We start from the raw sequence: 12,839 nt of genomic DNA, 5'->3' as shown, positions 1-12,839 counted from the left end.
GTGAAAATCTGACACAGTGATTATGCATACTAATGGGGTACAATGTGACCGTTCGGTTCACATATATAATGTATAATGATCAGATCTGGTAAATTAGCATTCCATCCCCTTATACATTTATCATTTCTTTGTATTGAGAAATGTTAAGTTCCTCTTTTTTTTTTTTTTTCTTTTGGGTCGATCATGGGGCTTGAACTCCGGGCCTGGGAGAGTTCTTCTTTTCTAGTTTTCTAAGTAAAATACAGAAAATTGTTGTACTGTGTTATAGCATATTAAAGCAATTTCCTTCTATAGAACTGTGTTTTTGTACCTTTTACCAAAACCCACCCTCAACTTCAAGGCTTCATCTATCTTCAACTTTCTCTACAATTTCGATTTTTAAGAATACTTTCCTACTTTTTCACTTTTACTTATCATTTACTCTCAACTCTGACATCTTAATTTTTAGTGTTGTCTTCTTACCAGTGTTGTGGTTCCACTTTATATCCTATTAGCTAAAACAAAAATATCACCGCTGAGGGCTGGGAAGGTGGCTCAGTGGTAGAGTGCTTGCCTCGCATGCATGAAGCCCTGGGTTCGATTCCTCAGCACCACATAAGCAAAAAGAAAAAAAACCAGAAGTGGCGCTGTGGCTCAAGTGGTAGAGCACTAGCCTTGAGCTGAAGAGCTGAAGGACAGCACCCAGGCCCAGAGTTCCGGCCCCACGACCAGAACACCCACCCACCCCAAAATACCACCACTAGTATTGGTAAAGAGGTAAATGGAACATTAATCAATTTCTGTGGTGGTGTAAGTTGAAACATGTTTATGTTAGTGAGTTTGTTAAACATCTATTGGGATAGAGACATCTGTTTTCTTTGGATTCTTTGTCATTTTGTGTTCCTGTTGCCTAGGGCTGCTGTATGCTGGAGACAAACTGGTGGAGGTGAATGGAGTTTCAGTTGAGGGACTGGACCCTGAACAAGTGATCCACATTCTGGTAACTGTTTTCTCTGTATTTTTCTGATCTGGCCTCAGTGAAATGCTTAGGCTTTGGTATGTGCCTTCTGCAATGGGAAGCTTCCTACTTCTGGTCCCCATTTCTTGTCTGTTGCCATATAGCTTATTGATCATCCTCCTTTATCCCCTAGAAACTCCGGCCCTCCTGGGAAATATCCTTCTCCAAGATTCTCCTCAGGAGAATCTTCTGGATCCCCTTCTCATCCTTTTAGAGTTCAATGGAAACAGCCTGATTAGGCAGAATGAGGTTTGGAGGAAAGTCTCAACCTGAGCAAACCAACCTTTGTTCCCCTAATGTTTTTATACAGTCTGATCTGTTTACCATCGTCCTCCAGGAGAGCTTGGAAGGAGAATGAGTGACTGATGGCAATATATAGGAGGAGACATCCTTGCTTGGCCCTACCTCTGGGGTCCTTGGTGGTTAGCGTGAGAGATTTGTAGCCAGGTCCCATGGGCCTTTGGTCCATCTTAAGGTCCATACCCCACCTCAGCCCATTCCTTGCATCACAGTTCAACTATTAGGAGTCATACAACACAACCACACTCATCTTCTCTATGCATACCTCAAGTATGGGATCTGAGATGGATTATATACATTAAGTAGCCCAGTAGTTCTCAAACTTAGTGCATGGCCTCTAGGCTTTTACAATAATGGATTGAAAACTGACCAAGGTAATGAGTGAACCATAAGGAATCATTTACAAGCTACTGCTGCAAGATTCTGTGTGGCATGATTCTATGTGGCATTCAGTGTGGTATGCAAAGTCCCTACAAATGGGCTTTACTATAAATCACAGATATACATGCCTCTCCTGGGCCCAAGTAAGAATGGAGTCTTTTTATTCTCTAGAGTTTTGATACCTGTCACAATGAAGTTAACAAGGGGACTCTTACCTTCTGTATCAGGCTAGGAGGTTTTCTTTTGTCCTGTCAGCTCAAGAGGTTTCCCTCTTTAAAAAATTATTATTGTTGTTGTTATTGTTATTATTTAAGTAGTTATATGAAGGAGTTTTAATTCAATATATCAATTTATGAGTATAATACATCTTCATCAGTATTACCCCTTCTTTGCTTTGTTCTCCCCATCTCTCCCAACTCCACCTCATTTCCACCATTAGTTTGAAAGCTTGTCAATTCTTCTAGAAGACTTGGGCCCCCCATTTCCCCCAAAGACTGGAACATCTGGTGCAGGAAATGCCTTTGGAGTGAGGGGTGAGGAAAGAAGGTAAAGAGGAAGAAGAATCAGAAGATGAGTGACCTGTGGGAAGAAGGCCTTGCTGAGTGAAGCGTTTCTGATGTGAAAGGGTCCTGGGGAGAAACGACTCCTCAGTGTGGATTTTAATAACAAATGACCAGTGCAGACACAGAGTTACATTACTTTCTAATGTCTGTTGCTCAGTGTGGAGTGTGACAGAGTACTATTAAAGTCAACTATTTAGACCTGGACACATTCATTTATAACTCTTACCTACCAAATCCTAGTAACTCTGCTAATTCACCCTCCCCCATGATGTCCTTTTCTAGGCTATGTCTCGTGGCACAATTATGTTCAAGGTTGTTCCAGTGTCTGACCCTCCTTTGAATAGCCAGAAGATGGTAAGATTTGATCATGTCCTTCACACTGTACACATGAATCCCCTAATGATGACAGTGACTAAATGTGATGTGTAATCATCTGATTCTCTATGCTGTTTTGAACATGTTTTTAATACCAATGACCTAAGAGACAAAAACAAGGGAACATACTAAAAGGAGCCATATGGGATACCACCAAGTCAAGAAGCAACATCAAACATGCTGAAAGTTTTAGCACAAACATTTCAGTGCTAGGAGATTCTAGTCACCCATAAACTTTCCACTCATGGTGTTCAGTGGTGAGGGTAAGGAGGAATGATAGAAGCAGTAAGTGGAAGAGTGGGAACAATGGTTTGAAGTCGTGACACCTACAAGCAAAGTTCTTCTCTTGATATCATTATGCATCTGTCCTCAGGTTCATGTTCGTGCCATGATGGATTACTGGCCCCAGGAGGATCCTGACATCCCCTGCATGGATGCTGGATTGCCTTTCCAGAAGGGGGACATCCTCCAGATTGTGGACCAGAATGATGCCCTCTGGTGGCAGGCTCGGAAAATCTCAGATCTTGCTACCTGTGCTGGGTTGATCCCTTCTACCCACCTTCTGAAGAGGTAAGTGTGGGCATCCTGGCATCAGCACTTGGCCATGCAAAAATGCATAGCCCATCAGACTTCTATTAGTGAAGGTAACAGGTTTCTCAGATAGTTGAGGTTAGGAAGATGGAAGGTATTGGTAGGAAAAGGACTTGTTAGGAGTTGAAATCATGGACCAGTTACAGTATTCTCCCTGCACAGGTGTGGGGTGTGAGAGTGGAAGACAGCGGCTGAGGTAAGATGAGAGAAGATCACCAATGGTGGGAGAGGTCAAGGTTCTAAGAAACCAGGACAGGTGTTTCCAAGAATTACGATCGATCGAGTAGTGTTGAAAGCATGAGAGAAGCCAGGAACAATAGAGGATGCTATTCAAAGTGGCAGCTATTAAGGGAGAGAGAAATGGCAGTGAAACCCAGGACCCTTTTCCCTCTAGCACAGCGGGGTGCTGGAGCCAGCTGAGACAGGCCCGGCATCCCTTCTCACGTCTGTGTTAATTATAGTCAGGGTGGGGCTGAAATTGGTCTAGTGAGAGCATGGATATCATCAAATGACTGCTTTCTTTTGCCTAGGAAGCAGCGGGAATTCTGGTGGTCTCAGCCCAATCAGCCTCATACCTGCCACAAATCTACCCTATGTAAGTATCCATGTGGTGATTCCAAACCCAGCATGAGTACCCAGGGAAGCTACTCCCTGGATTCCTGCCTGAGACAGAACTCTAAATGCCCCCACTACCCCCTAGTAATCTCAGATATTACACATTCAAAATCCTACCACAGACACTCATTCCTCTGGATAGAGAAGAATTTTCAGATTGTGAAAACCCAAAAGTTCTTTGTTGGTGACAGCGTAAGTCATCCTTCCTCAACTTAAAGCCCTTCAGGTGTCTTCAGTTAGTTTCGCACAAGCCTTCAGCTGAGTTCTATTGACTTAGATTCGTTTCACACTGATCAGAGTGATTTGATGAATAAAAATGGGATTGAATTGTTATTTAGTGCATGTAGTTTGAGTGGTAGATAATAATATTCCACTAACAGGAGGAGAGCTGTTAGTAAAGAGGCCCATGGTGTCAAATGCTTGTAACCTCCTTAATAAAGGCAGATGTGACTGTGGGAGAGAGTGGCTGAGGTAGGATGTGACCCCTTTAGAAATGGCATTCAAGCAGACCCTGAATAGGAGGGAAGGCCAAAGAGACATCAGAGGAAGAGTATAAGCAAACTCACAGGGGTGAGTGAATGCAAAGCCAATAAGCACAACCAGAAGATGAAAGAATGGAGAAAGATTTATTCCCTACAGCAGACAAGAAAAGAACCGGTTATTCCGGTTATACTCCTACAGGATCCCAGTTTTACTCTGGGATTCTGTAGCCCTTCACATAGGAAAGAATTTTATGGGTGGTAGTATGCCCTCCATTATATTCAGTTAGGAAATGCATTAGTGAGCATGCTCAGTTTAAATCATAATTTAAAAAAAGATGACATTGGGGCTGGGAGGGTGGCTCCCAGCCACGCATGAGGCCCTGGGTTCCATTCCTCAGCACCACATAAACAGAAGAAGCTGGAAGTGACGCTGTGGCTCAAGTGTTAGAGCACTAGCCTTGAGCTGAAGAGCTGAGGACAGCACCCGGGCCCAAAGTTAGGCCCCATGACAAGAAAAGAAAGAAAGAAAGGAAGGAAGGAAGACCGCATTCACTGCATGTTTAGCTCAAGACCATGAGCAATATTTGAAAGGTCAAAATGGCAGACAAGAACCCTGTGGGCATGCTCAGCTTGTATCAATATGATGGTGGACAGGAACACTTCTGGGAAAGTTTCCTTTCTTTTTCTCAAAAACGTATTTAGTTGAAACCAAAAGAAAAATGCCCTGCAAGTGCATTAATAGAGGCATCTTCTCTTAATAGCATCTGCTTTACTTAGCTGTTAACAAAAGGGTATTAAAGTAGAAACAGCACCGTGTCACAGACTTGCTCATGGCATCACGTCCTCACCCACTTTAGGATTTCACACTTCTTCAGTGTAAAAGTTTTATCTTTGTGTTGCAGAGATATGACAAAAATCACAGAAACTTTTAAAGAAGGTATTCTTGTCCACTCAGATTTTTAAAAATTTGTTTTGTTTGTTTTCTGAGACAATTCATGCCATGTAACATAGGATAACTTTACATTCATGATCCTCCTGCTTCTGTCTCCCAAATGCTGGGATTAAAGACATGTACCCCCATATCTGGCTCCTACATGTGATTTCTGTTAGGCTTTTTGGAAAGTTCATACTGAAAGTAGTTTGCATCACTTCTTTACTGTCCTCTTACTGACTTTCCTGTTTCTGGGAACCCCTGGAGTGGGACCACAGACTCACAAGATCACTTTCACAGGGAATGTTTCTTATGGAGCATGATCATTTTGAAAACTACTGGATTAATTCCTTATAATTGTTGTGGATGATGCTGCAACAAACATCCTAAAAGGTTGTTTTGTATCTTTCTCCTCTGCTTAATTCTTAGAGTAGGGGAAACAAATGTCAGGCTCAAGGTACTGCATCAAGAAGTTTAAGCAATTTTATTAATCAAGAGAGTTTGAAATTTTTGAGACTTGTATTTACAGATGAGTAGTAAAAAAAAAAAAAAGATTTTTGGGGCTGGGAAGGTGGCTCAGTGGTAGAGCACTTGCCTTGCATGCATGAGGCCCTGGATTCAATTCCTCAGCACCACATAAGCAAATAGAAAAAAGCCGGAAGTGGCACTGTGGCTCAAGTGGTAGAGCACTAGCCTTGAGCTGAAGAGCTGAGGGACAGCACCCAGGCCCAGAGTTCAGGCCCCATGACCAGACCCCCTCCAAAAAAAAAGATTTTTACTGAAAATTCTTGTGGTTGTGATTGTCTCTACCTCCTCTCTTCCTACCTCCTTTCTTCCTACCTCCCTCTCTTTCTACCCCCTCTCTTCCTACCTTCCTCTCTTCCTCTCTCTTTTCCTTTCTTCCCTCCATTCAAGACTTGAGATTCTAAAATTTACTGAACTGTGCATTAATTGAGAAATGAGTAGAGCCAAATCCTCACAGAGCTGACTGGGATGGAAGATGTGCATTTGCCAGCCACAAGCAGATGCCCATTTCCAGCCAGCCTCACAGATGCATTAGTTTCTATAGGGTTTCCAGTGAGCATTTTTACTAAATACTTACTGGTTTTTTAGAATATTAATTTTAGTAATGTTGACACTTTAAAAAATTTATTTTATTGTAAAGATGCTATACAGAAGGGTTACAGTTACATGAGTAAGGTAAAGAGTATATTTCTTGTTGAGCATTGTTACCCCCTTTTTCTTTTTGCCAGTCCTGGAGCTTGAACTCAGGGCCTGGGCACTGTCCCTAAGCTTCTTTTGCTCAAGGCTTGCACTCTACTGCTTGAGCCAAAGCTCCACTTCTGGCTTTTTCTGTTTATGTGGTGCTAAGGAATGGAACCCAGGGTTTCATGCATGTTGGGCAAGCACTCTACCACTAAGGCACATTCCCAGCTCCGACACTTCGCTTTTTCTTACTGTATTTTACTCTGAAAGAAATGTGAGGGCATTAATTATCTGTACAATTCATATTTTTTTCCTGCTTCAATGATTTGTCTGTGTCCAGTGATTTCTATGGAAGAAGGTAAGAAATGGTATTCAGAATCTCATCAGGTATTTTATTTCAACTACTTCATATATTTAAAAATAACCACCATAAGGAAACAGATATTATTATTTCCACATTATGGTAGAAAAGGTAGGGTTTGGCAAAGGTAAAAATGTTTGTAAAATATTTCAGGTAATGTATTCTGGATTTAAGTGTTCCCTCAGTCTGATGAACTCTGTGTTAAGGATTAAATCGGGCTATCATTTCTTCCCTCTCCTTTATCTCCATACCCAACAATCTGAATGGTACATTACGATCACGATCTCTCTCTCTCTTGATCTCTCTCTCTCTCTAATTGTAAGTGTAACTCCTCTGTACAGTATTCTCACAATAAAAAAAAGATTAGTGCCTCATATGAACAGGCATCAAATAATATTCTCTCCTTCTCTGTCTCTGTCTCTGTCTCTGTCTCTGTCTCTGTCTGTCTGTCTCTGTCTGTCTGTCTGTCTGTCTGTCTGTCTGTCTGTCTGTCTGTCTGTCTGTCTGTCTGTCTCTCTCTCTCTCTCTCTCTCTCTCTCTCTCTCTCTCTCTCTCTCTCTCTCTCTCTCTGTCTGTCTGTCTGTCTCAAAGCCAGGTATCTTTGCAGAGGAGTGAGAAGAGAGAGCAGCAATGCCCTTAGTTGTCATCTTTACCTCATCTTTCAACCTGGAAAGGGAGAACAGACTTACAGATTGACTTTTGAAAACTGGTCAATTATATGAGCGCCTGCCCATGTCCCCCAAGACTAGGAGCAGTATGACATAGATATGTAATGACAGAAATGGGATCTGAAGGATCCCATTATCCCAGTGAATCCTATACTCTGTGGTAGGTATGATTTATATTCACATTTACAGATACTGAATTTGTCTAGCCTTGAAAATTCTTTTTTCTTTTTGTGCTTTTGTTTGGTTTTTGAGATAGGGTCTTAATATGCAGCCCACGCTGGCCTAAAACTGTGATAATATGCAGCCCAGGCTGGCCTGAAACTGTGATCCCTTTGCTTAGCTTCTCAAGTGCTAGGATTACAAGTGTGCACCTCCCTGCCTGGCTGCCTATTGCTGTTTTTTTTTTTTTTTTTTTTTTTTTTTTTTGGGTCCGGGCGTGGGGCCTGAACTCTGGGCCTGGGCGCTGTCCCTCAGTTCTTCAGCTCAAGGCTAGCCCTCTACCACTTGAGCCACAGCGCCACTTCCGGCTTTTTTCTTTTTGCTTATGTGGTGCTGAGGAATCAAACCCAGGGCCTCGAGCATGCAAGGCAAGCGCTCTACCACTGAGCCACCTTCCCAGCCCCCTATTGCTGTTTAAGTTTTAACCACTTTATCTTATAACGGACATAACTTTTATGTTAAGCTCTAACTTCTACCTTTCTATGCTCTTTTATAGAAGATGATATGAAAATTGATGAGAAATGTGTGGAAGCAGGTAACTTTTCCTCCACATTGACTTACCTATGACTGTGAGAACTATGATGCTCCTCAGCTATCGATTATCAGAAGCAGAGGTGTACAAAGAGACCACAGGCCCTTCCTCGAAGAAATATGCAAAATACCCTCTTTGCCCCTTCCCCTAACCACAACATGCCTTTCGCTGTGAGTGTACATTTGGAAAGAGACGTACAGCTGGAGAAGTGCTCCTAGGCTAGCCTAGGAGAATATTCTAGAAAATAGCCTCTTGTGAAGGATCTAGAAACAATTTACAATAATCAGTGTTTCAGATGGTGCTCATCTGAAACCCTTGTGCTCCTTGTGGAACAGTAGAGAATAGTGTTATGCCAAAATATATCATTATTTTAATGTTAAGTTTGGTGCAATCTTCTGGTAGATTTTTAGTAAAGATAGATGGTAGTAGGTTCCAAATTTTTGAGAAATATATGAAAACTTTTAATATTTCGGTATTTAAATTTCTTTTGTGAATTAGAAAAAAGGCCTTTTGTTTTCAAATTTATGGTGGTACTACAATTAGATCAAGTCTCACTAGGAAGCTGGTGACTCAAGCCTGTAATCTTAGTTGGGAGATAGAGATGGAGATCATAATTGGAGGCCAGCTGGGGCAAAAGCTCTTGAAACTCCATCTCTCTCAATGGCTGAACATAGTTGCACGTGGCTTTTATCCCAGCTATGGGAGAAGCACATCCCTGGTGACACAGGGAGGCACAAGTAGGAAAATCAAAGCCCAGGTTGGCCCAGGCATGAAGTAAAATCCTACCTCAAAAATAACCAATGGGGGGGTGGGAAAAAAAAACCAATGGAAAAAAATGGCTAAAGGCATGGTTCAAGTGATTTTTGTGTGTATCTTGCAAGCTCAAGGCCCTAGATACAACCCCCAATACCACAGAAAAGGAAGAGGAAGAACAGGAAGAGGAGTAGGAGGAGAGGAAGGAGGAAGAGTAGGAAGAAGGGTCATTAGGAACAAATTGGACACGATGGTGTATACCTGTAATCCTAGCTACTTGGGAAGAAGAGATAGGAGAATTACAGTTACAGGTCAGTCCAGGAAAAAGTTAGACATGCTTTCTCAAAAGTAATCCAGGTGTAGTAGTGTTAGTCTATCATCTCAGCTACTCATGAGGCAGAGGCAGAAAGATCATAGTGTGAGGACTACCTGGGCAAAAGTGTGAGACCCTATCTGAAAAACCGACTAAAGGGAAAAGGACTAGGGAACAAGGTTCAAATGGCGGGGTACCTGATTAACAAGTAAAAGGTTCTGAGTTCAATACTTAATACTGCCAAAGGGAGGAATCAAAGGAATCTGTGTATCAGGGAAAGCAGTTGCACAGATGTTAGCTTGACAAATGAAATTTTTCTTGACTTTAGTTGCTGGTCTAGTTTCTACAGATCAAAGAATTATTTCAAAGATTCACATAGATTTTTCCAGAACAATTGCAGAAAAATTCTAATATGTTTATTTTACTAAGCATGGCTTCTAGTTTTAAAACTTTGGGAAATATTCCCTTTCTTTTTAAAATTTTAATTAAAATTTTATTGAACAACATGTTTGCATGTTTCAAAATTTGAAAACTACTAAAGCATATTCAAGTTCGTCTATTTCCTTATTTTCCTTTTTTTTTTTGTATCGGGGATTCAACCCAGGGTCTCCAGCATGAAGGCTTTATCATTGAGTCACACCGCTGGTCCTTCAGTTTTCTCTTTGGAACCAACAAATGTCTCTGTCTCCTCGTATCCCTCCAGACACATTCTCTGCATACAAAAACAATGATGCACCTCCAACTTTTTGTTCCCAAACATGAAACCATAAACCTTTTGACCTGTACTATACACACTGTCCTGTTCCTGGCCTTTTAATTACATATCTTGAAAATGATTCTTTTAGGTTAAAAAAAAGCCAAATTGTGGACATATGACTTATGTCCAATTATTTGTTATAAGAAGTGTTATTAAATAGCTTTATAAATATATCATTTAACACGTGAGCAGTACTTAGATACAATGTTGCCTGATAAAAGGATGTGTATATGGATATACATAATAATCCCCATATATTTCAAGTTGGTCCATGTAAATTCTAGTTCCTTATTCTCTCTCTCCTTTTTTTGTTTTTTGTTTTCGTTGGTCATGGGGCTTGAACTTTGGGCCTGTGCACTGTCCCTGAGATCTTCAGTTCAAGGCAATTGCTCTACCTCTTGAGCCACAATGCCACGTCCAGTTTTCTAATGGTTAATTGGACTTTCCTGACCTGGCTGGCTTTGAGCTGTGATCCCTACATCTCAGCCTCCTGAGTAGCTAGGATTACAGGGGTGAGCCATCAGTGCCTGGCATAGCTCTTTATTCTTTAAGAAATTGTCTCAACTAATAAGATCTTTCTCAGTTACCTTAACAGACTTCCTCAACCAAGCCATTCATGAGCTCTTTCTTGCCATGCTTCCTTACTGTGGATGCCCAGCTGTGCAGGCAGGGTGCAACCCTTCCACCTCCACAAGCTATCCAGCAGAAAAGCTATGCTGTACTCAATTATCTGTCAGTAACCCTGCGATGATCCACTTTGTCTTCCCTCTAGTCTCTTTTTCAAGGTTGTTGAAATGAATGACATTTTCTTATGTATTTTATATTCATGCTGCATCATTGATTGTCATAACATTCCAGCTTATGTGAAACTGTATCTCATAGGGGCCATAGAGAAACTGCTGACTTGACCATGATATAAGGAAAAAGGCAATTAGACTGCTAAAATGTCAACTTGATTTAGCAATGCAATAACATTTTTGCTTTTTGCTTTCCTGAAAAACCACAGATGAAGAAACATTTGAATCTGGTATGTACTAGACATGTATTTGGTAATTATTTTTAAATGTGTATATTCCCTAACTTTGTATAACTTAAACACATATCTAGGGCTATGATATACTAATTATTCAAATGCAATAGTAAAATAATAGTAAAAGTAAAAACCATATTGGATGAAAGCTATTTTAATTTACTTCACTATAGTAACCATTTTACTATCTATATGTGCCTCCATAACATCATGTTGCAAACCTTACATATACATATAACATTTATTTAAAAATGAATTAACAGTAGAGTTCTGAGCTATTATAGATTTCAACTAATCTGTGCTTCTCCTAGAGTCAAAATTGTCCCCAAGGGGGCATTTTGGAGCACTATAGAGGTTGACAGGATTATTTCATAGATTGGGGCACTACCAGCCTTTAACTGGTAGTATCAGAAATGCCAGGCATCTTACACTGTATGCAACCACCCTGACAATGAAGAGGTGTCTCTTCTTACACCATAGTGATATAAGTTTTCACAAGATCTAACAAAAAAAAGTCTATTCTGGAGGGAGACATTCGAACAGAATGTTCAAATACCTTATTGACACATTCTGTAGACTCCACATGGATAATGAATCCAATGGAAAATGTGGCATCTATACTGAATCTGTTTTCTTCTTCTTTAATACATTGTTATTATTGATGACATCTAGTAAATATGAAATATCTATTCCTCAAAATAATGTTGATATCATGAGTAATAAAATAGGTCCTACAGAGTGGTTTAAAAAAGAAAAACACATCTGGGTGCTAGTGGCTCATACCTCTGATCCTAGCTACTCAGGAGCCTGAAATCTAAGGATCATAGTTTAAAGCCATCCCTGTAGGAAAGTCGGTAAAGACTCTTATCTTCAGTAACCATGAGAAAGCCAAAAATGGAGTTATGACTCAAGTGGTAAAGTTGTAGCTCTGTACAAAAAAGCTCAAGGACATTGACTCACCCTGAGTTCAAGCCCCAGGACTAGCACAAAAACAAACAAACAAAAAAGAAAAAAACACCAACAAACAAACAAACTGGTAATCTGTTGGTGCATGTTAACATTTCCTTATCTTCATTTTCTCCATTTTATTAATCTTGAATTTATTTGGCAAATTATTCCTACTTTGATTAAAGCAATTTCCCTTTTTTTTTACTGTATACAAGTAAATTTGGTCTATCATTACTTAGAAAAACAATTCTTATTTTAGTGTCCACCTATTCCCTTTGTTATTCTGTGTATATGTGTGTGTGTGTGTGTGTGTGTGTGTGTGTGTGTGTGTGTGTGTGTGTATGTATATTCTATAAGGAAAATGTTCTAATTTTTCTCATGGCCTTTTCTATGGTCTTTTCATTTAAGTTGATAGAAATAAACATGCAATAGTTGTTTATATTTTCCAAAATAGTCATACCCCCAATTTTATGTTTTGATATATATTTTTTTAATTTTTGCAAGTCCTGGGGCTTGAACTTAGGCCTGGGCACTGTCCTGGAGCTTCTTTTGCTCAAGGCTAGCACTTTACCACTTGAGCCACAGTACCACTTCAGGCTTTTTCTGTTTATGTGGTACTGAGGAATTGAACTCAGTGTGTGTATATATATTATATATACCAAGTTCAATATACTATATCTATCTATCTATAAATAGATAGATAGATATACTATATATATAGTATATATAATGTATATATATTTTAAATAGAAATGAATTATTTTTTATTTTTTCTTTATATTATAGTTAGAACATTATATTGATTTTTTAAATTACT

At 40.0% G+C, this 12,839-nt stretch overlaps 1 protein-coding gene across 1 annotated transcript in view; it reads left to right on the top strand.

Annotated features, from left to right (window-relative positions):
• Mpp4 (MAGUK p55 scaffold protein 4) overlaps window positions 1–12,839 on the top strand; it is a 36,152-nt gene that overhangs the window by 8,978 nt on the left and 14,335 nt on the right. The window contains exons 7-13 of the mRNA XM_069995853.1: window positions 894–979; window positions 2,524–2,595; window positions 2,990–3,186; window positions 3,738–3,802; window positions 6,782–6,799; window positions 8,186–8,224; window positions 11,051–11,071. Coding sequence (XP_069851954.1) covers window positions 894–979; window positions 2,524–2,595; window positions 2,990–3,186; window positions 3,738–3,802; window positions 6,782–6,799; window positions 8,186–8,224; window positions 11,051–11,071 — 498 coding nt within the window. The remainder of the gene's footprint in view (window positions 1–893; window positions 980–2,523; window positions 2,596–2,989; window positions 3,187–3,737; window positions 3,803–6,781; window positions 6,800–8,185; window positions 8,225–11,050; window positions 11,072–12,839) is intronic.

Source organism: Dipodomys merriami, unplaced genomic scaffold (assembly GCF_024711535.1).
Source record: "Dipodomys merriami isolate MVZ:Mamm:240054 unplaced genomic scaffold, mDipMer1.0.p SCAF_49, whole genome shotgun sequence".
Lineage (NCBI taxonomy): Eukaryota > Metazoa > Chordata > Mammalia > Rodentia > Heteromyidae > Dipodomys > Dipodomys merriami.
This window is presented reverse-complemented; position numbering and strand designations above follow the sequence as displayed.